Source organism: Ammodytes marinus (assembly GCF_949987685.1).
Source record: "Ammodytes marinus genome assembly, chromosome: 22".
Classification (NCBI taxonomy): Eukaryota; Metazoa; Chordata; class Actinopteri; order Uranoscopiformes; family Ammodytidae; genus Ammodytes; species Ammodytes marinus.
Genome location: NC_137226.1, coordinates 18,157,165 through 18,179,515, shown reverse-complemented (window position 1 = coordinate 18,179,515; position 22,351 = coordinate 18,157,165). Strand labels below are relative to the sequence as shown.

At 42.6% G+C, this 22,351-nt stretch overlaps 1 protein-coding gene across 2 annotated transcripts in view; it reads left to right on the top strand.

The window, feature by feature from the left end:
• chst11 (carbohydrate (chondroitin 4) sulfotransferase 11) overlaps positions 1-22,351 on the top strand; it is a 100,821-nt gene that overhangs the window by 63,125 nt on the left and 15,345 nt on the right. For both annotated transcript variants that reach the window (XM_080050963.1, XM_080050962.1), the window contains exon 2: positions 2,022-2,107. In XM_080050963.1, the coding sequence (XP_079907089.1) occupies positions 2,022-2,107 (86 nt within the window). The remainder of the gene's footprint in view (positions 1-2,021; positions 2,108-22,351) is intronic.

The window sequence follows — 22,351 nt, the reverse complement described above, 5'->3', positions numbered from 1 at the left end:
GATGTCGTTTATAATGACACAAATGACAGACAGTCCAGCCTTTGATCTTGAACTTGGATTTAATATAGTCGTAGCAGATTATTACAAAATGATGGGCGCGTAAAATAGGGCATGGCTGTTTTATAACCCATCGTCAATGTCTAAATGCTGGTTCAAAGCCCTCTCAACGCTGCTATGAATACATCTCTGCAGATGGGCTCAAAATAAATGGTTATTGTGATTTCTAATTGTTAAAAGCGATTGAAGAAAAAGTAGAAAAAGAGTTTAAGGAGATTTTTTTCAAATCAGCGAGACATTGGTTCTGGTCTGCGGTTAAGCCAAGGTTACTGATTGAAATTTGGTACAACATATGTATCTACAAGTGCAGCTGGATAGCTCACTGACTTTGCTACAGTAAACCAGGGTTGGATTTTCTGTCAGGACGGGGCAAGTCCAGTGAAGGTCCATAGGGAAGACCTTTATTGCTAAGAGCCTACCTCCAGTTATAAGTTGCTTTGGATAAAAGCGTTTGCTAAATGATATGTAATGTAAAAGTGCATCCATTGTCACTTAACTAGGAGATGTGTGGTATAGAAATGGATCTGTTGTGAATGTACATACTGTAGGTAGGCGGTCCAGGAGTAAAGTGTCTTCTCCCAGTTACCACCATATGTCTCTGGTTGGATCCCTGGCACCGGACAGGAGTGGGGTAATAGTAAAACTAGCGGTGGCTGCTATTACATCTACTATGCCCACAATCTCTACCATTGTGTCCTTGAGCAAGACCCTTAACCCCAAACTGCTCAACGGGCGCTGTACTATAGCTGACCCTGCGCTCTGACCCCCTCTGGAGTGTGGTAACTTGATAGGGGATATGCAAAGAACACATTTTGATTTGTAACTTATGTACATTGACAAATAAATAAACTTAACTTATCATTTGCTCTCCTCATTATCATTAGTCCCTGATGGCATCCGTGGACATTAGGCGGACGACATTTAAAAATAAAGCATCACTAAATCCTTGGCTTTCTCGTCAGTGCTTCATTGACTTTTTCCCGTCGATGCCTTTGCCGCCCTTCAGAGCGTTCCCATCCAGAGTGATTGGAGAGAGAGAGAGAGTGTGTGTTGTGGCAGTGGCGGGGGGCGACTGCCAGCATCTCTGCATGGTGTTGTGTAAAGAATTGAGACCCAGCCAAACAAATGCTGAACTGTGCCTTTGCCCTTGGCATATAGTGTCATTATTCATCCCCGTAGCTTTCTGCCTCCTTGGTCATTTAAAGAGATGGTTACCCAAAGTGGTGTTCTCAGAGGGTCCACAGCAATACAAAGACTAGTTAGATCTCACTCTTGAATCAATCATAGAAATGCAGCCCCGGGGAAGCAAGATGTCTTATTAATGGTGTTTTTCTCTCCAACATCAGTACAAAGATGATAAAAAAAACTCTCAGGCTCTTTGGTGCCAAACCATTATCAAGCAAGAGTTAGAATGGGGACATAGGCAACAGTGCCAAATGAAAAACACTGTCCGCAATGATTGGTCATCCTTTGGTATTTTTGTCCATATATCACCAAATGAATGAGCTGAAGAGTCATAAAATGAAACTGTCGCTCCTTTAAGCGAAACTGTAACTTTAAAAATAAGATGTAACTTTCTATTACGAATGAAAAGTTCAGTGTATAAGAAATCAAAGTCACCCATGCTTAATTCACTACACTGAGTACTGTAGGTTTGAAGATTGATGGATACCCATTTGAATAATCCAAAAGATAATAACTGATCTTGTTTGCAGTTTGTAGTGTTGTCATTTTAAATCAAAGGACATCTACAGACATCTCTTGTCTTTGGCCAATGGGATGAAAAACTTTCATTTCAAAACATGAATAGGACCAAAAATATGTATTGTCGAGCATGGGCCAATGTTCCTTAACAGATCTGTCTCAACTGGTGTGTGTCTTTTGTTCTACGCTGTATCCATTGTGTTGGTTGCTTTGAACAAGTTCCAGTTCTCAGTGTTGTCCTCTCTCTCTGTGTTTTTCAGTCATGCGGAGGAACCCGTTTGTGGTGGACGGCTGCTGTAGGAAAGGTTCCCGCAATGCCCTGCAGGAGCTCTACAACCCCACACAGGTAGGAGGCTAACTGGCTCTCTCTCTTCACGTATCTCTCTTGACCCTCTAAATGTTCCTAAATGTCTTCTAGCCCAGCTTTCAGGAAGAATAACCCCGCGTTCCAAATCACATACTCTTTCTTTTTACTACACTACTAAAGTACAGAAAAAGTTTTAGGGCCACGGGAGAGTATTGACTTCTGGAATAAGTGGGGCATTTATGTATTTTCAGCATACTACAATTGACGTGCATGTATTGGGACATCCTAAATCTTTTTCTGGCATACTAAATAGTATGGAAGCATGGGTATTGGAACACAAGGAGAGTCTTACCAGACAAGGCCCTCTGACGCGCTGTCCCCAAGGCAAGCTACGAAGTAATTTTTCCTATCTTTATACAAGAGCGTGGTCTTTCAAATTTGAGAGCATGAATTATTGTTCTCATGTTCAGATTTTGAAATTTGTTCCCTTTAAACTCTGCCCTCGCACTCAGATGGCTCCTGCTTGCTATCGAATTTACTCTGCTTCTGTTTAAACTGTGGGAGTGAAAATACTGTTTAAGAGTTACCACCCACACGGGACGCCCTAAGAGGAAAAGCGAACGCACCCAGGGTTTTTGTCACACAAAAAATACGCGAGCAGACGATTTGAGAGCACACAGACGCAGAGTGTGAGTGTGACATTGAGGGAAAGAATTTCAAAATCGGAACGTGAAAATTCGATAAATCATAATGGAAATACCGTGCTCTTGAAGGAAAATAACTCTATACCAAGAACAAAAATTTGTAAAAGGGATCGCTAGTGTTGTAGAATTTATTTGAGATAACAGATTTCTTTCAGGCTTTTCGGTTCAGGTTTTTGTTGTCTAGATAGAAAGATGGGACAATCCCAGTGACAAGGGGTGCACAGTGTGTGTTAGAAGCCTACTGATTCTCAGTGCGGGGAGCTGTAGCTGTCAGTGTGTTGTCATGCATTGGTATCAGCCACGCTTAGATAGCTTTTGTAAATACATTTTCCCAGAACAAAAAACAACAACAAATCGAAAAAATACCACGCTCTTGAAAAAAGATCGAAAAAATAACTCCATATCAAGCCTGGTTTTATCTTTCATAGTTTAGTTTTATCTTCCCTGTTCCTAAAAAAAGTAATTGTCGCTCGGCCCTCCACTGACAGTTGACGAGTGTGTCAATGCCTGAATGTCAAACCCTGGAAGTGACAGCAATCAGGGTGTTTCCAGGTTATTATGGGCTGTCAGTTGTGTGTCTGTTCCATTCAGTGAAGACTGTACTTGATGTTCTGTAGTATACTGCACAATCTAAGATAGAAAGAGGTTCAGTAGGTGACAACCATCTGGGAAAACAACACCTGCTGTAACTACGTGATTTTCGACATGAAATCAGCAGCACGTTATGGCTCTCAGTATTAATGAGTTTTTCTACTTTATTGGGCCGTATACAGTGCAGAGAGAGAGAGAGGGAAAGGTGTCCCATCAATGCTATTAATTCATGATATCAGATTAAATGATTTAGTTAAAGGTCTATTTCGTCTTCTTTTAAAAAAAAATCCTGTACATTTTATGTCCATTACTGCTGACCACTTTTTCAAAGCACATGATGTGTTTTATGATGATGTCCTACTCTGCAGGCCGCAATGTGTATGAAGGGTAAAAAGATGCTTTTTGGCACCACATCAGTTTTTGGAGAGTCTGCCAAAAAAGTATTGCTTTCTTGTTAGGGGAAATTTAATTTGGAAGACACAAAGAGCAAATATAGTAGAAGGGATACTGAGTCATGGCTAATGTTAAAGCCCATATTATGTGTGGAATTTCACATGGGATGACAGCTTTCTTTCAGGCTTTTTCGGTCAGCTTTTTGTTGTTTAGATAGAAGGATTAGACAATTCCAGTGCCAAGTCTTGTGTGTGTGTGTTAGAAGCCTACTGATTCTCAGTGCTAGGAGCTGGAGTTGTCATGCGTTGCTATCAGTCATGCTTAAATAGCTTCGTAAATACGTTTTCCCAGAACACAAACACATTTTTTTTTTTTTTACCAAAACACATGTTTAGAATAATAGATGAACTTCCTGCTGTATATATAAGGAAAGGAGCTGTGTATGGTGTGTACTTAATGACACTAGCCAAGGAAGGATTGATGATGTTATTTTAATTTCTAGTTTATCAGATTCAAGTTTTCGTAGCTTTGCTTGAACCCACAATAACAAAAATGACCAAAGCAAACTGAGATCTTGCTGCTACTAAAATAAACGATTAAAAGAGGTCAATAATAGTATCACACATTTTATTTTCTCTGTTTTCCAAGTTATTTCATGTTATCTAAAGCTAAAGGCAACTAAAATGTTATGGTTGGAAACATGCTTTTTTTAAGTTGTGGTCACGATTTTCTACTTCTCACAGGAAAAGAGAGGAAGTTAAATGTATGATTCAGAATCTGTTAAGTGCTTCCGTACAAATGAGCAATACGCACGAGTTGTCAAAACAATCAGCCAGTATAGGCCATAACAGTTTTACCATAAACCAAAAGTAAGCTTGGCGCTAATGTCTATAATAATCCCTCATTTGATTTAAAAAGTGATATAAAAAGAGTGTAAGCATTTGGAAGGTCAAAGTTGAAAAGGACAGCTCAGTAGCTCTCCTAGAGTGCATACCATCGTACCATCCATGATAAATCCTTGTCGCAGCAGACTGGCCCTGTGTTCCAATCCCCATACTTCCCTACTATTTAGTATGCCAGAAAAAGATTTAGGATGTCCCAATACATGCACGTCAATTGTAGTATGCTGAAAATACATAAATGCCCCACTAACTCCATTAGCATTTTGGAGTATTCGTCTTTATTCTTGACATTTCTTGACATAATGAAAAAAAAAACTTCTTTATCTGATTTTTTTTTGTCTCCTGTGATCCTTAAACTCTTCTGTACTTTAGTATGTAGTGTAGTAAAAAGAAAGAGTATGTGAATTGGAACACAGGGTAAGTTTTTTAAACCTCTCTCTGCCCTTTACTTCCTGACTCTCTAACATTGTCGTAATGTTCTAACGAGCATAACAATGCCACATTAAGTATTGTTAAAACAGGGAGGTTGGTCTGCGAGCTCCCAGCTTTCAAGCTGCAAGGCAAAAAAAATTAAAAATAATAATTTGTCATAAGCTGTATTTCATGGGCATAGACCTTCAGAGGCTCCTTGAAATAAATAAATGAGGAGAGTTTTCAGAACAGTTTGCAATGATAATGCAATTCTGACAACAACAAAAAAAACTAGCAAAGCGACTTAATGTTCACCGTGACGGATTACCAATCTCCAGCAAGTGAACTGAAACCAATGGAGGGCCTGGCTGGGAGAGGGGAAATCAATTCAACACCTCTAGGCTCTTAAAGAGGGCTGGCATGGATGAAAAGTTTTCACAATGGGTATAGTTTATGGGCTACATTGTGCAAAAAAACACCTTTTGTCCCCCTGAAATGGACATTTTGGCCCAGCACAGGCTTCCCTGTAAATGTATATTTGGCAGAAGATGAGAAAGAATTTGTTCTTGAAGTATGCAAGGAGGGGAAGAGCCATGGTTTATTAAATGATAGCCCCCTTTGGGATGAAGCATTTCATTTTCAAGGGGGGGGGGGGGTCCAACATGAAACAAACAATGCAATAGACAGATTACATATAACCTACATACACCTAACGGCTCTCGTTCACCCACCCACACATTGGAATTTCCCATGACCCCACAGCACCCGTACAAAGCAAAAGTAAAATACCACCAAATAAATAAATAAATAAGAAAAACTAATTTGAAGAAAAAGTAACCATCATAATCCAAAGAAAATTGAAGAGATATGACAACAGATATAGTGCTAAAGTGGAGGCTTTATAGCAGAGGGACACTGCTGGAGGCTATGCTGTCAAAGTTACACATTGGATGGTTTGTGCTAACCCTGGCCTGTCTCTTTCCTATTGCATCTCTAAATGTCCCTTAATCCCTCTGCTCTGCCCCCAAGTGTCCTTAGCTGTCTCTAGCTCGCTTCCCATCTTTTCAACATTCTCCCCGTTGGTCTCTTTCTATCTATTGGCCATTTAGGGGGGGGGGGCTTTAAGTGGTTTTCTGGACAGCTAAGATTAGACCAGGTGCACCCCGTGGACTCACTCACCGTAAATTACTTTTCCATGGAGGATTTTTCCACACGTTCTCACTCTATGTGAAGTCCCATTGATATATTACTGTGTGCACAAGGGGGGCTGTTACTGTAGCTAGAGTAAACGTTAAGCGGGGTGCTTAGGGTCAGCGGCCAAGGTAGAGCTTGTGTGTGTGTGTGTGTGTGTGTGTGTGTGTGGGTGTGGGTGTGGGTGTCTGTCTGTGTATGTGTCTCTGTCTGTCCGCAGTTTGAATTGTGGACATTCGGAGTGAGGACAGTTTTCCTGTATTAAGTAAAGACACTTACAGTTCTGTAGTACAGGTCTTGTCTCTTGAGGCTTAAGCACATTAGGTGTGCAGTGTATGAGGTATAAGAAAAGCAGAGTATTTATTGGAATGGCCTGTTGGTTGACACACTTGCCAAATTGATGGAAAACATTAATGAACCAACAATATGGGGTTTTTACAGGTCAATGAAAGCATGTTCTGTGGTTCTGTGGATTTTCCTTATAAATACAAAAAAAAGTTTAATGTGGGTCCTAAATGAAGTTCTTTACTTCCAACTTGCCACGGCCTGAAGGTAAAGTACACATGGAGCAATACATTTTGTGTCTGTTGCTGTGTTCGAAAAGCCATACTAACGTCCTACTCATACTCATTTTGACGTCAATTTGAGTATGTTGTGGTTGTGTATGCGAGATTGTGTAGGCGAGTGAGAGTATTTACTTCCGGGATGATTTTGTGTATGGATCAATATACTGTAGGTTACTTTTCCTACTCAATCGCCCCACAATGCATTACGTCTTTTCAAACGACACTGAAGGTTTTTTTTTTTAATTCTTTATTACTTCTGTATACTTCAATGTAAACGGTCCGACGAACCCCGCAAACGATCGCTGAGTAGACAGTATGTAGTAGGGGTGTGCGGAGACGTCATTATCTGTATCTGTATCTGTATCTGTTCAACCAACAAAATTATCTGTATCTGTATCTGTATCCGGATACACAACAAGAAGTGGGCGTGGCGTATACCGGAAGTTTCTTTTACATTAGCCTACATTAAAGGAAGTCACACCTAAATTGATTTTCTAAACTAATATTCATTGTCAATGCAATTGTTATCCCTTCAAAGCATCACATTGATGTAATGTTGACATATAAGTCAGATATATTTCTACCTTTTCATCTCTCTCTCTCTCTCTCTCTCTCTCTTCTTTGTTCTCAGAATACGAAGAAATTCAGGGAACGAAAATATTGATAAATAACAGCCCAAATCTGTGCATTACTCACTGTTAGTAAATGAGGGCCAGTGTTTTACTTTTAACTTAATTAAGGTATCCCTTTTGTCGTGTTATTCTTATAATAAGGCTCGTACAACAACGTAGTCGGAGTGTGTCTTTATTAAGCTTCTTCTCCAGCCGTAACCGTAACTTAGTGTGCGCATGCACGGGACTCCAGCTAACCCCGCCCCCGGTACAGACGTCATCAGGTTGCTACAAAATAAAGGCATTCCTTACAGTATTATTCAATAATACCACATCTCCCTTTCTTTGAGAACAAAGGGTGGACTACCTTTGTCTCTGCAGGTCTTAAGGGGTTTATTCTGCCCTTTTGCTGGAAGACCTGTCCCTGATCTGTCCCTGTTTGAAGCATGCAAAATATAAATAAAATAACTTACACATTACCATACTGTGAACTATTACTTTAGCAGGCTGTGTTCTCAAAACGTAAACTCTCAGGTTTCAGGTAATTGTAAACAGTGAAGCAGAACAATTTAACATCACATGTCACTCTCTTTTTCTTCCCTTTTTTTTTTTTTTTTTTGTTTGTGGAAAACCAATCAATAAATCACAAATCAAGTCTCTGCGGCTTTATAACCTCTCGCCCACACCTGGTCCACACAGTCTCTGTGGTGGTGGGGCCCTCTCTGCTGGGTGATGTTTCCACTGGTGGAGCTGAATCTGGTGCAGGTGATTCTCCTCCCCCATCAGCGTCGACTACCCCACCGTTGGTCTGCAGTGGCACCAAGTGACGCCGGTTCCTCCTCAGTGTGCCCTGAGGCACCTGGACGATATAAGAGCGAGGGGTGTTGTGTGTAGATAGCACTTTGCCCTGGACTCGTGCATCGGTGATCCACACATCCTCCCCAGGTACGAGTGGCTCCAGGTTTCTCGCTCCGTGTCTCTTGTCGAAGGATCTCGCGTCATTCCTCCTCTTCTCCTTTTCTTTGGCCTCCAGCGCATCGTAGTCAGGCAACACTGGATTCAGCAGGGTTGGAAGGGCAGGAACTGTAGTGCGGAGGCGGCGCCCCATCAACAGTTCGGCTGGGCTATAACCGTTCTGTAGAGGGGTTGCTCTGTAGGCCAGCAATGCAAGATATGGGTCTGATGCCTTTGTTAGCAGGTTTTTCACGGTTTGTACAGCGCGCTCCGCCTCCCCATTGCTCTGAGGAAACCTGGGGCTGCTCGTGATGTGCACAAAGCCATACTCTGCTGCAAAGGCTTTGAAGTGGCTACCGGAGAACTGGGGCCCATTGTCACTTTTAAGAAATTCACAAATTCCATGACGAGCAAACATGGATTTCAGGTGCACCACCACATCTGTGGACCTTGTGGGTGACAGCAGTGCAACTTCCACGTACCTCGAGAAATAATCTACTACCAGTAGATAGGCCTTGCCTTTCAGGGTGAAAAGGTCAGCTCCCAAGGTTTGCCAAGGCCTGTCTGGCATCTCCGTTGGCATCAGCGGCTCTGTGACGTTCCTTCTCTCCTGAATGCAGGTCCGACATTTCAGCACCATGTCATTCAGCTGGCTGCTGAGTCCTGGCCACCATACCGTCTGTTTGGCCCGGCCCCTGCACTTTGTCACCCCCAGGTGTCCCTCATGTAGTCTCTCCAGCACATCAGCTTGTAAGGCCGATGGGATGACGAGCCGCGTGCCCCGCAGCAGCAGTCCATCGTGCACAGTCAGCACCGCTTTATCAGCCCAGTAATGTCTCAGCACTCCCTGCAGTCGGCTCTTGTCAGGCCAGCCGTCTGTGCAGTACTCCATCAGTGCAGAGCATGTGCTGTCTGCCTTCAGGTGGTCACGTAGGCCGCTCAGATAATCTCCACTGACAGGAATGTTGCTGATGACAGAGTCTACATAGATGTTGGTGTCCTCTAGTAGGCTTGTTTCTGTGTTCGCTCTTGCGGCTCTCAGAGGAGCACGAGATAAGGTGTCGGCCGTCCACAGGCTTTTCCCAGGGACATGATTAACTGTATAGCTGTACCTCATGAGTCTCATCCTAAACCTTTGGATTCTTGGTGGGAGGTCATCCAAAGCTTTCCCTCCCAGCAGACTCACCAACGGCTTATGGTCAGTTTCCAGCTCGAATGGTCTTCCTAGGATGAAACAGCTGAACCTTTCACACGCCCACGTTGCAGCCAAGGCCTCCTTCTCCACTTGAGCATAGCGCTGCTCTGTCGGTGACATTGACCTGGACGCATATGCCACAGGTGACCACATGGCATTGCTCTTCTGCAGCAGGACTGCCCCCAGGCCAAAGGAAGAGGCATCAGCAGAGATTTTTAGTGCACTGTTTGGGTTGTATAGTGTGAGCACCGGTGTGGATGACAGCTCTGCTTTTAACCGATCGAAGGCGGTCTGCTGTTCTATCCCCCAGTACCAGTGGTTCTTCTTGGACAGCAGGTCTCGTAGCACTTTGTCTTTTTCAGCCAGGTTAGGCAAGAAGCGGCCCAGCTGATTGACCATGCCCAGAAAACTCCTGAGTTCGCTGACATTTTTGGGTGCATCCAGCTCTTGTACTGCTCTCGTCTTCTCTGGATCTGGCTTCACTCCATCTGCAGAAATCACATGACCCAGGAATCTGATTGTGTGGCGTGTGAGCTCACATTTGTCCATGTTTAGCGTAATGCCGGCCTTTTGTGCCTTCTCTAGCACCGCATGTAGCCGCACATCATGCTCCTCCTGTGTCTGTCCCCAGACCAGGATGTCATCCATGTGACACAGTACCCCCTCCAGGCCACTGGTCACTTCTGTCACCATCATCTTTTGGAAGTGCTCGGGAGCTGATGCTATGCCGAAGGGTAGACGGTTGAAATAGTAGCGCCCAAAAGGCGTGATGAAGGTGGTGTATTTGGCCGACTCTTTTGTCAATGGTACTTGCCAAAAGCCCATGTTGGCATCTAGTTTGCTGAATACTGTTGCGCCAGCTAGCATGCCCAGAGTGTGTTCGACAGAAGGCAGGATAAACTTTTCTCTGCATACTGATTCGTTCATTTTTGTGAAATCCACACAAATGCGGACATCACCTGCTTTTTTTTTCGGCACCACCACCATCCCGGCACACCAATCAGTCGGCTCCTCAATCTTGGTGATTACGCCCATCTTCTCCATACGGTCTATCTCCTCCTTCACTTTCCCCATAAGCGGTAGAGGTACTCTGCGTGGTGTGTGGAGAGAGAAGGGCACAGCCTCTGGCTGTAATTTAATTGAGTAGGGCCTCTGAACAAGACCCAAGCCGCTACACAGCTTCGGATACTGTTGTTTCAACGATTCCATGGTGATGCCGTCAACCCTGCACACAAGCTGAAGCTTTTCTATGGCAGGCCTTCCCAATAGTGCAGTGTGCAGGTCTTTTACGACATAAATGTCCTCTATGGCTGTCTTTTTGCCACCGCGCAGTGTTTCTCTGGCGACACCTAGGACAGAGAGTACATTGCCACCTGGCCCAAACAATGGGCGTGTCGACTCTGCCAGGTGCTTCACATCATGCCCCCCTGTAATCTCATGGTACACCTCGGCTGGCAGGGCGGTGACATCAGCACCAGTGTCTATTTTAAAGCACACAGTTTTTTGTCTCACTTGTAGCTGCACCGTCCACGGGTCTTTTCCAGAATCCACGGCCCCCAGGAAAAAGCACTCTTCTTCCTCTGTAGTGACAGCATTCAGAGATTTCGCACTGCTTCTGCACACCTTGCCATAATGTCCATTTTTGCCACAGTTGTGACACACAGCATTTTTAGCAGGGCATTCCATCATACCATGCGAGGGCATTTTTCCACATCTGTAACAGGCCTTCGAGCCTGACTGTGGCCATGCATTAGGTTTATCTTTGCCTGGTGATTGTGCCTGAGGCTTTGAGGGAAATTTTCTGTAGCTTTTAGCATGCACAGCATCAACATTAGAGCACCTGCTTGCACCGCCATTTTCTCCTCTTAAGTCAGACTGCTGTCGTCTAACTTCTTCAGACTGCCTTGTCTTAGTGATAGCAGTTTCAAGGGTAAGGTCTCTGTCTAGCTGTAGCTTTTCTGACAATGAGACGTTTCTCAGCCCGACCACTAACCTGTCGCGGATCAGCTCGTTCCTTAACTGTCCATATTTACAGTGTTCAGCTAGTCCGTATAGAGCAGTGATGAAGGAATCCACCGTTTCTCCTGGCAGTTGCACACGCTGATTGAACTTGGCTCTTTCGTAGATTACATTCTTTTTAGGCACAAAAAATGCATCCAAGCCCGCCTTGACATCCGTGTACCCCTTCCTCTCATCCGCAGTTAGCGTTAGCCCTTTTAGCACATCTTCACCTTCATCGCCCATGCAATACACTAACGTGTTCACCTGGTTTTCTTCCGACGTCGCGTTTAAGTTGCTTGCAAGCCGAAAGCGGTCGAATCTCCTTATCCAACGCTCCCATTCTTGAGGCTTTGTAAAATCGAATGGCTCTGGAGGTTGTATTGTGAACGTAGCAGTTGGTGTAGGTTGTGCCATAGCTGCCGGCTCATCTCCCATTCCCGCGTAAACGATATACTTTCCTCTTCGTTGTCTTTCTATTTTTTTTTCTTTTCACTCCGCTTACAAGTCGCCCAGTTCTGACACCATGTCGTGTTATTCTTATAATAAGGCTCGTACAACAACGTAGTCGGAGTGTGTCTTTATTAAGCTTCTTCTCCAGCCGTAACCGTAACTTAGTGTGCGCATGCACGGGACTCCAGCTAACCCCGCCCCCGGTACAGACGTCATCAGGTTGCTACAAAATAAAGGCATTCCTTACAGTATTATTCAATAATACCACACCTTTAACTGGGGGAAATACAGCTGTATTTCATGATACTTTTTTTTATCTCTATCTCTATCTCTCCCCCTCCCTCTTTTTTTACTTTTGTTTTACTAAACTAAGATTTAGGAACAATATATGTATCAACGTACCAATCTCATAAACCCTAAATAATATGTTAGCCTTTCCACAAAGCCACATGTGATTTTAATGTGTCAAGTTTGCAGTTTCCGATTTTATTGTATAGGTCCTGAAGTAGGCCTAGCCGTAGCCTATACGCATTGATTGACAGCTGAAAAAGTACAGGTCCTAAACATCAGTTTGATGGAAACGTTGTGGTGTTTGAAAGAGTTTAAGCAGTAGGCCTAGAGAATGTAAATACATCGGGGAAGGGCTGACGGTGACTCGGGGTGCAGCATATTCCATCGTTTCGTCTCTTCTCCGCCACGGCAGCGGAGGAAACTCACATAAAAACGGCAGCGAATGCGACAGGTAGAACCCTCTATTCAAGGGAAAGGGCGAACGCGCTGCGTTTATCAGTGGATAAAAAGAGAGAGACCGCGGGTCACGGGACGCGCCCGGTCCTCTCATGTCCACCGCAGAACAGCTGTTAGTGTCATTCTACCTGTTGTGTCATTGAGGCGGAACGCGCTGCGTCAATTAGGCGCATAATATATTAAAAAAAAATCCCCGAATAATAACGGGACTATTCGGAAATTATCCGTATCCGTATCTAACTCATTATCCGTGCTTATCCGAATACATATTCGGATTCGGGCTCATCCCTAGTATGTAGTATAAACATGTTGAGTGTGTAGGAGGGAGGACGTAAGTATGGCTTTTTCGAACACTGCCTTTATGAGAATTCAAGCTCCCTTGTTCATCTCCTGAGCTATTTAATACTCCAGTGTGTTTGCAGTAGAGTACAGTTAACACTGAGCTCTGGTTCCTTAAGGCGCCCCCCATGCTAATTTCATTAATCAAAATTAAAATCAGAATTGAGTTGAATTGCCAAATGCCAGATGGCTCCAGAGGGTGAGTGATTTGACGTGGCCACACACATGGCTCAGATATCATCTAAAGGCATGGGGGGAGGAAACCCAGGAATAATCTTTCCTCCTTGTGGAACATTTTTTTCTTTTTCTTTTTCTTCCTAGCAGTAGTAATGACAGGCTGGCTCACAGTGGTATGCAGACAGCGTTATTACAGAGCCCAGAGCCTGCCTGGATGATCACAGTTAACAGGCTTATTCAGAGATTAGAACACAGGGCTAGCAAAGCGGATGTGAACATTTGTGCCCCAGTCCTGCGCTTGGATAGAAAGTGGCATCAATGACTCAAAGCTAACATGGGCAACTAACGGAGTGTGATTGTAATGGGTTTGTAGTTTGTGTGTGTGTGTGTGTGTGTGTGTGTGTGTGTGTGTGTGTGTGTGTGTGTGTGTGTGTGTGTGTGTGTGTGTGTGTGTGTGTGTGTGTGTGTGTGTGTGTGTGTGTGTCTTAGACGTATTGAATTTTACAGATTCACATACGTTTCTCTCGCGCAAATCAGTCTGGACTTTTCTAAAATCTCCGTGGGGAGGAATCCGGCCCAGTCCGTTAGTGGAAGGCAGCCCCTGATTGGTTCATGTAGTCATCAATCTAGCATCCAGTCAGACAAGGCCATCCCCACTTTACATCCGTAAGTGGAAGGAAGCCCCTGATTGGTTCTTAAAGTTGTTAAAGTCAACTTGGATCAAATGAGAAGATCGTGAGATACGGCTGGTCTCACAAGGCTAGATTGACGGCTATATGAACGAATCAGAAGCCGCCTTTCACTAAAAGGAATGAACATTAGGTCAGAACGCGGGGTATGATTGGCCCGGTCATTTTTTGACCAGGCTCCACCCCATGGAGATTGGAGAAAGTCCATACTGATCTACGGGAAAGAAACAAATGTGCAACAAGCGGGGGAAAAAATCCCAACAATAATCTAGACAAAAGAATAATGAGCCTGCAATAAAAATAAAAATAATATAAAAGAGATGTGGAAAATGAGAGCATTGGTATTTTGTCCAAACCCTTTATGTTATCTGAGGAGTGATGTTGGGAGAAGATAAAACCAAACCAAACGAAGCAGCTGTCTGAGAGCAGAGACCACAGTTGGTTTAGTTTAACCATGACCACTGACTTTCCTCCACCTGAGCCAAGAGGGTTTGGACGCCTAAACCTCATCAAACCATAACGTGGCTGATCAGAAGAAAGCCTTGTATGAATCATATTTTTAATGATCCTGTTGTCTGAATTGGCCATCAGACGTCAGAGCTCTCGTCGGGCAAATACACGAGCCTCCATCAATGGTGATTGTCTTGTTCCAATGCACAAGACATCTTTCGGTCAGTCTGTTTTCTCTGCAAAGGGGGCAAAACTGTGGAACCTCTTGCCCACTAGTCTAAAACTAGAGACTAATGGCAACACTTTTAACAGAGAACTTAAACAACGGCTCAAATCAAGTCAACAGTGCTCACTCAAATAATTTACAACTGGTTTATTGTTTGATCATGCTGCCTTTGTTTTACTCTACGTAGCCTATATATATTGACTCATTATATTGCTGCTCTGTACTCTATTGTATTCTGCATTTTTACTCTTTTAATTATCAGTTTTTTATCAGTATTTGATCTTGTTTCTGTTTTGTTTAGTTTATTTTGTTGTTTTTAAAAAGCCTCCTGTGGACAGGTGTTGTAAACTAGCATTTATGCTAACACACTGTAAACAATGCATCTGGTTCGTCCAATGACATTGTCATGTCCATGTCCAAATAAAATCTTATATATATATATATATAATTTGAGATTGAGTGTTCCTTCTTGGTCTATGAAACAGCTGGTGTAAAAAAAAATCCCAAACTTATCCAAAAAGGCAGAGCAGCTAAGCAGCTACTGAATGAAGTTTATGGTGAGCTTGTTAAGTTAACTGGTGCCTCCAAGGTCGGGAATTCATCATTTTAAAACTATTTTGTTTTTCTTATGAGCAGAGAGGGAAAGAGAGCTCTGCACCTACATTCTCATTGTGAAGCCACCATGGACCGAATACTTCACCCATACAGAACCGGCGTTTTATCATTCTAAAATCGCTATTATTATAATATAATGAATTAGGTTTTTATTCTCTTGGCTCAGCTGTCCTGTTAATCCTAAACCTACATTTTTACTAGTGTGATGTCACACTAGTAAAATGTAGGGTTAAGCAGTGAGACCATAAAACACTCTTTCTGCCTTTTCTCAGGCTTAGATGAACCGATTTAAAAAAAAAATGCACATTTATACTACATAGGATCTCAGAGTTCAATACACCTTCATATTCCCACCGGTGAAGTAGGTCTTTAACATTAATAAAGAGCATCCCCTTCCTGATAGGAGGACATTTAGCATTCAAAATCCCATGCAGAACAATAATGACAGTTCATCACATCCATAGTCCTACAAGCGCAATGGGGTGAATCATGATAATTCATGTGAAACAACAATACACAAGGGATATGAAACTAGTTGTGTTATCCATAAACATCTGATCAATAAGATGTATGAGTTAAGTTAAGTTGCATTACAAAAAAATAACTCTCTCAATGTCTATTTTCAACTATAAAAGTTTCACGATGATATCTGTGAGTTAGGATTTTTACCCTTATCACCTGCAGTGTCTGGCGTGTCTAGGTCTAGGTTGGACCACCAACAGTTTTAATTGGAAAACGGTTTGAAATAAACTGTCTGTAAAAATATTCATCATGTTGTGGAGAGAGGCAATTTTCCTGCAGTCAGAAATGAATGTATTCAGTGAAGGGAGGGGAGGGGAAGTGTCTGCTCCAGCCTGGGCCCTACAGATAATACCTGTCTGGATTGTTTCACTGGCTACAGATATTCTGCTATATACCCATCACTTAAGTCGTGTGTGTGTGTGTGTGTGTGTGTGTGTGTGTGTGTGTGTGTGTGTGTGTGTGTGTGTGTGTGTGTGTGTGTGTGTGTGTGTGTGTGTGTGTGTGTGTGTGTGTGTGTGTGTGTGTGTGTGTGTGTGTGTGTGTGTGTGTGTGTGTGTGTGTGTGTGTAGTGCAGCAGAGACTGGCACAGACTTGAAAGTAGCGGCACACCTTTCAGCCACACAGCAAAGAAACCCAAGCAGCTGTCTCAGTGCTGCTCCACTGTAAGAGCGTCAGGCTTTGACCATAGTTATTCACTGCATGTGTGCGACTTTGACTTGTGTGTGTGTGTGTGTGTGTGTGTGTGTGTGTGTGTGTGTGTGTGTGTGTGTGTGTGTGTGTGTGTGTGTGTGTGTGTGTGTGTGTGTGTGTGTGTGTGTGTGAAGCTGGATAAGTCATCCTGGCTTTAAAGACAAAGGGATTTAGAAGAGGAGGATTTTCTTTTCTGTGTCCGTCCATCTCCAGAGGGTTCACATGAACACGGCTGAAGAAAGGAGGGAGACAAAAGCCTTGTTTCCTCTGAGCTGCACGGTTCGGTTCAGTTCGGTACGGCTCCTCAAACACATTGAATTTTTCATTTCCACTGTCAAAAGTTGGAAAGGGTACCAAAATAAGCGGCCTGTGGTGTTGTACCCATTTGTCACCCTTTTATTTGGGTACCAAGCCGTCCCAACGACTCTGACCTATAGACTGTATACTCTGACCGTCTGGCATAAACCCCGCCTACCTAAGGGTACCAGCAGCAGTGGAAACACAAGTCAGAAGAATCTAGGGATACCTTGCCTGGCCGTACCGAACTGTGCTGTGCAGTGGAAACAAGGCACAAGGGATACACTGCAGAGAGAAGAGACAGTACTGTACCTATAGCCACAGAGAACATGGGAAAATTGGATCATGAAATTGACTTTACAATCAATTCTATGGGAACGCACATTGTATACACACATCAAACCCAGCTGCATCCCCGACTCCTTCACAAGAAGGCGTTATATACCCTGATTTCTTTTTTAAGAGGAATGTATGTATATTTAATGTAGATTCAGTTTGAATTGCATGTCCACAAAGTGTTTTTTCCTTCTGCAATACATAGGAACTGTTTGCAGATCTGTTGTGACATGAACAGCTGACAAAATGCTCCCGAGGGAAAAAAAAATAAAGAAAAGCTGTTATTGAGCATACTTCTGATTGGGCTCCAGCATTGATCAAAGTCACTAGAAAATTCAACAGAACGGAAATCATATTAAATCAAGGCAAAAACTGTCATTAGGGAGAAGAAGAAAAAATGTTACACTGCGGTGCCAACAAATTGGTCATGTCGTGACCTATTTTACTGTCTGTTTCATCTAATTGGATGTTCTTTTGAAATGATATGTCTGTGGATGTAATATGATACTGCATGCAGGGAAAAGAGCATCGGTGAAATGAGTTACGCCTGCACACATCTAGAGTGTATTTAAAAAAAGAACTTGTTGAACTTTTCATTGTGAGAAAATAAGACATCTTCTGGGATCAGATGTTTTTTCTGATACTCAGTGCTTGTATCTGTGGTGCATTACGTACTGCCAGGGTTCTTCAAATCAAATGTAATACTTTTTAAGACCTTTGAAATACCATTTAGTGGGAAATTCTAATTCCTCGCCTATTTCCTACCCTGGTGTGGCGTGTTCAAAATTAGCATCCAAATACATTTCGTACAAAATTATTGATCCATTGTTTGTTTTTTTGTCCGTTTTTTGTTCTCTTGCGGTATTTTTGCTCTGTCCGGCCACTCCTGCAGCACGGCAGCATAGCCAAACGCATTGGGATAAGTGAGCCTTATGCATTACTTGCCAAGTAACACAAGGATGACATACTAGTCTATGAGCCTTGACTAACCCTAGAGAGAGGCTGGCCCTCAGTCATGTCTTATTGTATAATATAACCCCACTGGGAGAAGTGCTTTAATTATATGCAAATGCGAGTGCTTTATAACAATTAGACTGAGCCTGATGTGACAGCTACTGAGTGCCCTCTGAGTTACACTTCTAGCTCCTTTATCCATGTGTTTTATTAATTCCATCCATCTTTGAAATGGGTGGCTCTTTCACAAGCTTGGCTTATCCAGGCCGAGCCATGTCTTAGTGTATATACTGCAGGATACATACCATACATCACTCTCTGTGCATGCCAACCAGAGACATGGCTTCTTATAGGGGGGAGTAGGGGAGTAGATTTAATCATCATATGGGGCATTCATCATTAATAAACCCTAAGTGAAAATGCCTGGGATTCTTCTTCATCTCCTTTTAGTTAAAGATGTATGAGATACATTGTGAACCCAAGGTCGAATTATACTGCGTTCAAATTGTATTGTGTTACACTGATAGGTGGTGTTTCAGTGTATTGTATGTGAAGGCCATTATCGAAACATCAGTTTATATAAATACTCTGAAATCCAAAAATCTCAACTTCTTAAGATCTTACATCAACTAAACGCCCCATAATCATTCTTAGCCATATATTCTGAAAGTGCATTAAAGAAGGATTTGCACAGTATGTACTTCAAAAATACTGGACTATCCCTTTAATTGGCTGCTGTGAATTGTCTGACATTGCCAAGTTTACATATTTATTCAAATATTTCTGTACAATTGTAATACAAAACTGGCAAAGTTTCATCACGTTATCCACAAGTTCAAATTGTTACACTATTGAGCTGCAGTGTCGCGCTCTAAATCAGCGAAGATATAGCCTGAGTAATGGAAAGCTCTGCCTGTATAAAGCATGTACTTATAGTTATAGTTATAGTCAAATCTGATGCTAACATGAAATCAATCAGTTAAAAAACCTACAAAGAACCAAAACGTCAAGTACATATTATACCCAGCTTTTGTGTTGAGCAAAAGAGAAAATAACCAGTAACCGCGTGATTTTAACAAACTAACTTCAAAATGAACATACAGTTACATTATACTTGACTTCTGGGAAATGAAGACTTCACACACAGACACACAATCACACACACACACACACACACACACACACACACACACACACACACACACACACACACACACACACACACACACACACACACACACAATGAAGACTTCATAATTCTGACAAAAAAATATTCCTTGCTGCCATCCGAGGGCACCAATCAGTGAACCTTCCCCTAGTCAATTGTAAAAAAAGGAGTGAACCCTTTTTCCCTCTTCACCTCCTTCCTTTTACTTTTTACTCCCCACTCCACTGCTTCTGTCTCCCTGAGAGCTGAAACACACCGTGCACACACAGAGAGGAAAAAAAAGGCTAAAATGCTCACGAGAGGAGAGAGCAACTTTGACGTCTCTTAAGGGGAAAGTCAGAGCAGTTTGTCATTATCTTGTCTGGTGGTGCTAAAATTATACCCGCCACTTTCTTCTTCTTTGAGATCGACTGACACACAGACACACACACACACACACAAACGCACACACACACACACAAACACACACACACACACACACACACACACACACACACACACACACACTTACAGACACACTGATCTTTCTACACAAGTATCAGTACACGCACACGTAGTCGCACACACACACACACACATTCACACAGTAAACACATGGGCACTGGCTGCAATGGCGTGTGCAACATAAGTGGTGCTTCTTTCACTCCACATAGGAGCATAATGGGTCAGAACCAAGGGCAAAGCAGTGTAAACGTCTATCACAGGTTTTATGGTGCAATCACAGGCGAGCTAACGTTCCCATTGCAATCAGCTCTCCTGGAGATTTTCCCTGAGTTTTTTTCCCCTATTCAAGAGCTTGGGACTTTTGATTTGACAGCGTGATTTTTGTAATTTCACATTCAAATTTTGTAATTATTTCCCATTAACTGCACTCAAATGACTCCTACCTGCTCTCCTATTTTTCACTGCTTCTGCTCAAACGATATGGTTGTGCAAAGAATATTTTTTGTATCAAGTTTCATGACAGGATTTTCAAAATGACTACTTTCTATAATCATTGCATGGCAACGCTTAAAGGAATACTTCCCCCATACGGAACCAGCGTTCTATCATTATAAAAATATTATAATATAATGAATGAGGTTTTTCTTCCCTCAGTCTTCCCTTAGTCTTCCCTTGGCCCAGCTGTCCTGTTAATCCTAACCCTTACTGTGATGTCACAAGAAGGAATGTAGGGTTAGACAGTGAGACCATAAAACACTCTTTCTGCCTTTTCTCAGGCTAAGATGATCCGATTTAATTTATTTTTTGCACATTTATACTAAATAGGATCTCCGAGTTCAATACGCCTTCATGTTCCAACCGGTGAAGTAGGCCTTTAAGGTAAACGTTATGATTTTGTGATATAAACTATAATCAAGGTATGGCGAGGTAATAAGTTTGACATATAATTCGGTTTTCACTGCAACAGTGCATAAAGGAGGCCACTGAGAAATTGAGAATATATGGACCTTCTTGGTTTCTCATCCTCCAAGTGCTTTGACTTTATGTAGTTTGATCCCTTTAAACCGATTTCACAATTGAGTTACCGGTGAAGCAGTCGGTATGATCAATATCTAACTCCAATCATTTTGAACAATTTTTATTTCAGATTCTGTCCCAATATTCACTTCTTTGCCCTGGTAGTCATGTCTCAGTCGGGGTAGAAAAAAAACCTTGGCTAGACCAATAAGAGACACTTAAAACTCTCTATTAAAACCTAGTGCTTTTTCCTACAGTCTTACGGTCCGTTGACAGGCAGCGTTTACAGTCAAGTGTCCCTGCAGCGTACTCTGGACTAATCTGACATTTGCTGTAAGGGAAATATTTATATTTTTGGGCAAATTAGGACATCATTATAATAGGGGGGATTTTAACTGAGTGTCCATTAAGATTTGAACAAAAGCCCTGCAGCAAAGAGCATAACCTGTGTGTGTGTGTGTGTGTGTGTGTGTGTGTGTGTGTGTGTGTGTGTGTGTGTGTGTGTGTGTGTGTGTGTGTGTGTGTGTGTGTGTGTGTGTGTGTGTGTGTGTGTGTGTGTGTGTGTGTGTGTGTGCGTGTGTGTGTGTGTGTGTGTGTCTGTCCTTGCTCTATAGTCCAGCATGGGACCAGTCACTTCATTAAGAGTGTAGGCCGGGAGCTGGAGAGGTGCCAGTTCACCTACCTATAGCACTGCTGAAGTGAATTGGCTATGACGTCTCTCCTTAATGCATGTATACAGTAGGTCCTGTCTGTGCCTGTGTTTATTTCCACGTGTGTGTGTGTGTGTGTGTGTGTGTGTGTGTGTGTGTGTGTGTGTGTGTGTGTGTGTGTGTGTGTGTGTGTGTGTGTGTGTGTGTGTGTGTGTGTGAGAGTAAAGATAATACCAACAGAGTAAAACATTTCTATTTCCCCGTGGCTATTAAATTCGAAAATATTCTTGGTCCCCGCAGGAAAGCCCAGTGCTTTTAGCCTGGGGGCATACACACTGTGTCTATTCACTACCGTCGCACCGGTATGTTACATAACAGTCATCAGCACAAACATAATGAATCAGTAGATTCAAAGCTCTTGAGTTTTTGGGATGCTTTTTTGAAAACTTTTTGGGATGTCTCGAGGTTAGACAAGCTGGCGTGTGACTACAAGGTTGCTAGTAACTGTACCAGCAGCCCTTTGCAGCAGCTGAGTGTAACTTCTATGTTTAACTTTTTTATAGGAATATTCTGGTATATTTCAAATTGGCCTATCTCCCAGAAATGTGGCCCTTAAAACTTAATGGTTCGTGCTGATTTAGCAGATAATGAGAATGTGTGAATAAAGCCACCTGCAATAGGCATTTTAGCTAACAGTTTAGGGATCTACACCCAGGCAAATGTTACCATAATAACTTCACAGTACCGTGGGTCTAGAAAAATGTTTAACCTGTAGCCGCCATTTATGCTTTTTTGCTAAAAATCGCCACATATAATGGCCAGATTGAGGAATTTACCTTTAACATGACCTTGGCTGTATTCTTACATTCAGGTTCAGTGGGTAGAATGTATTGGAGCAGGTAGACATTGAATATAATATTCAGTATGTTTGAATTAGTGTATAATCACTTGAAAATAAAATATTTGTTTTATTACATAAGAATGAGCCGTTTA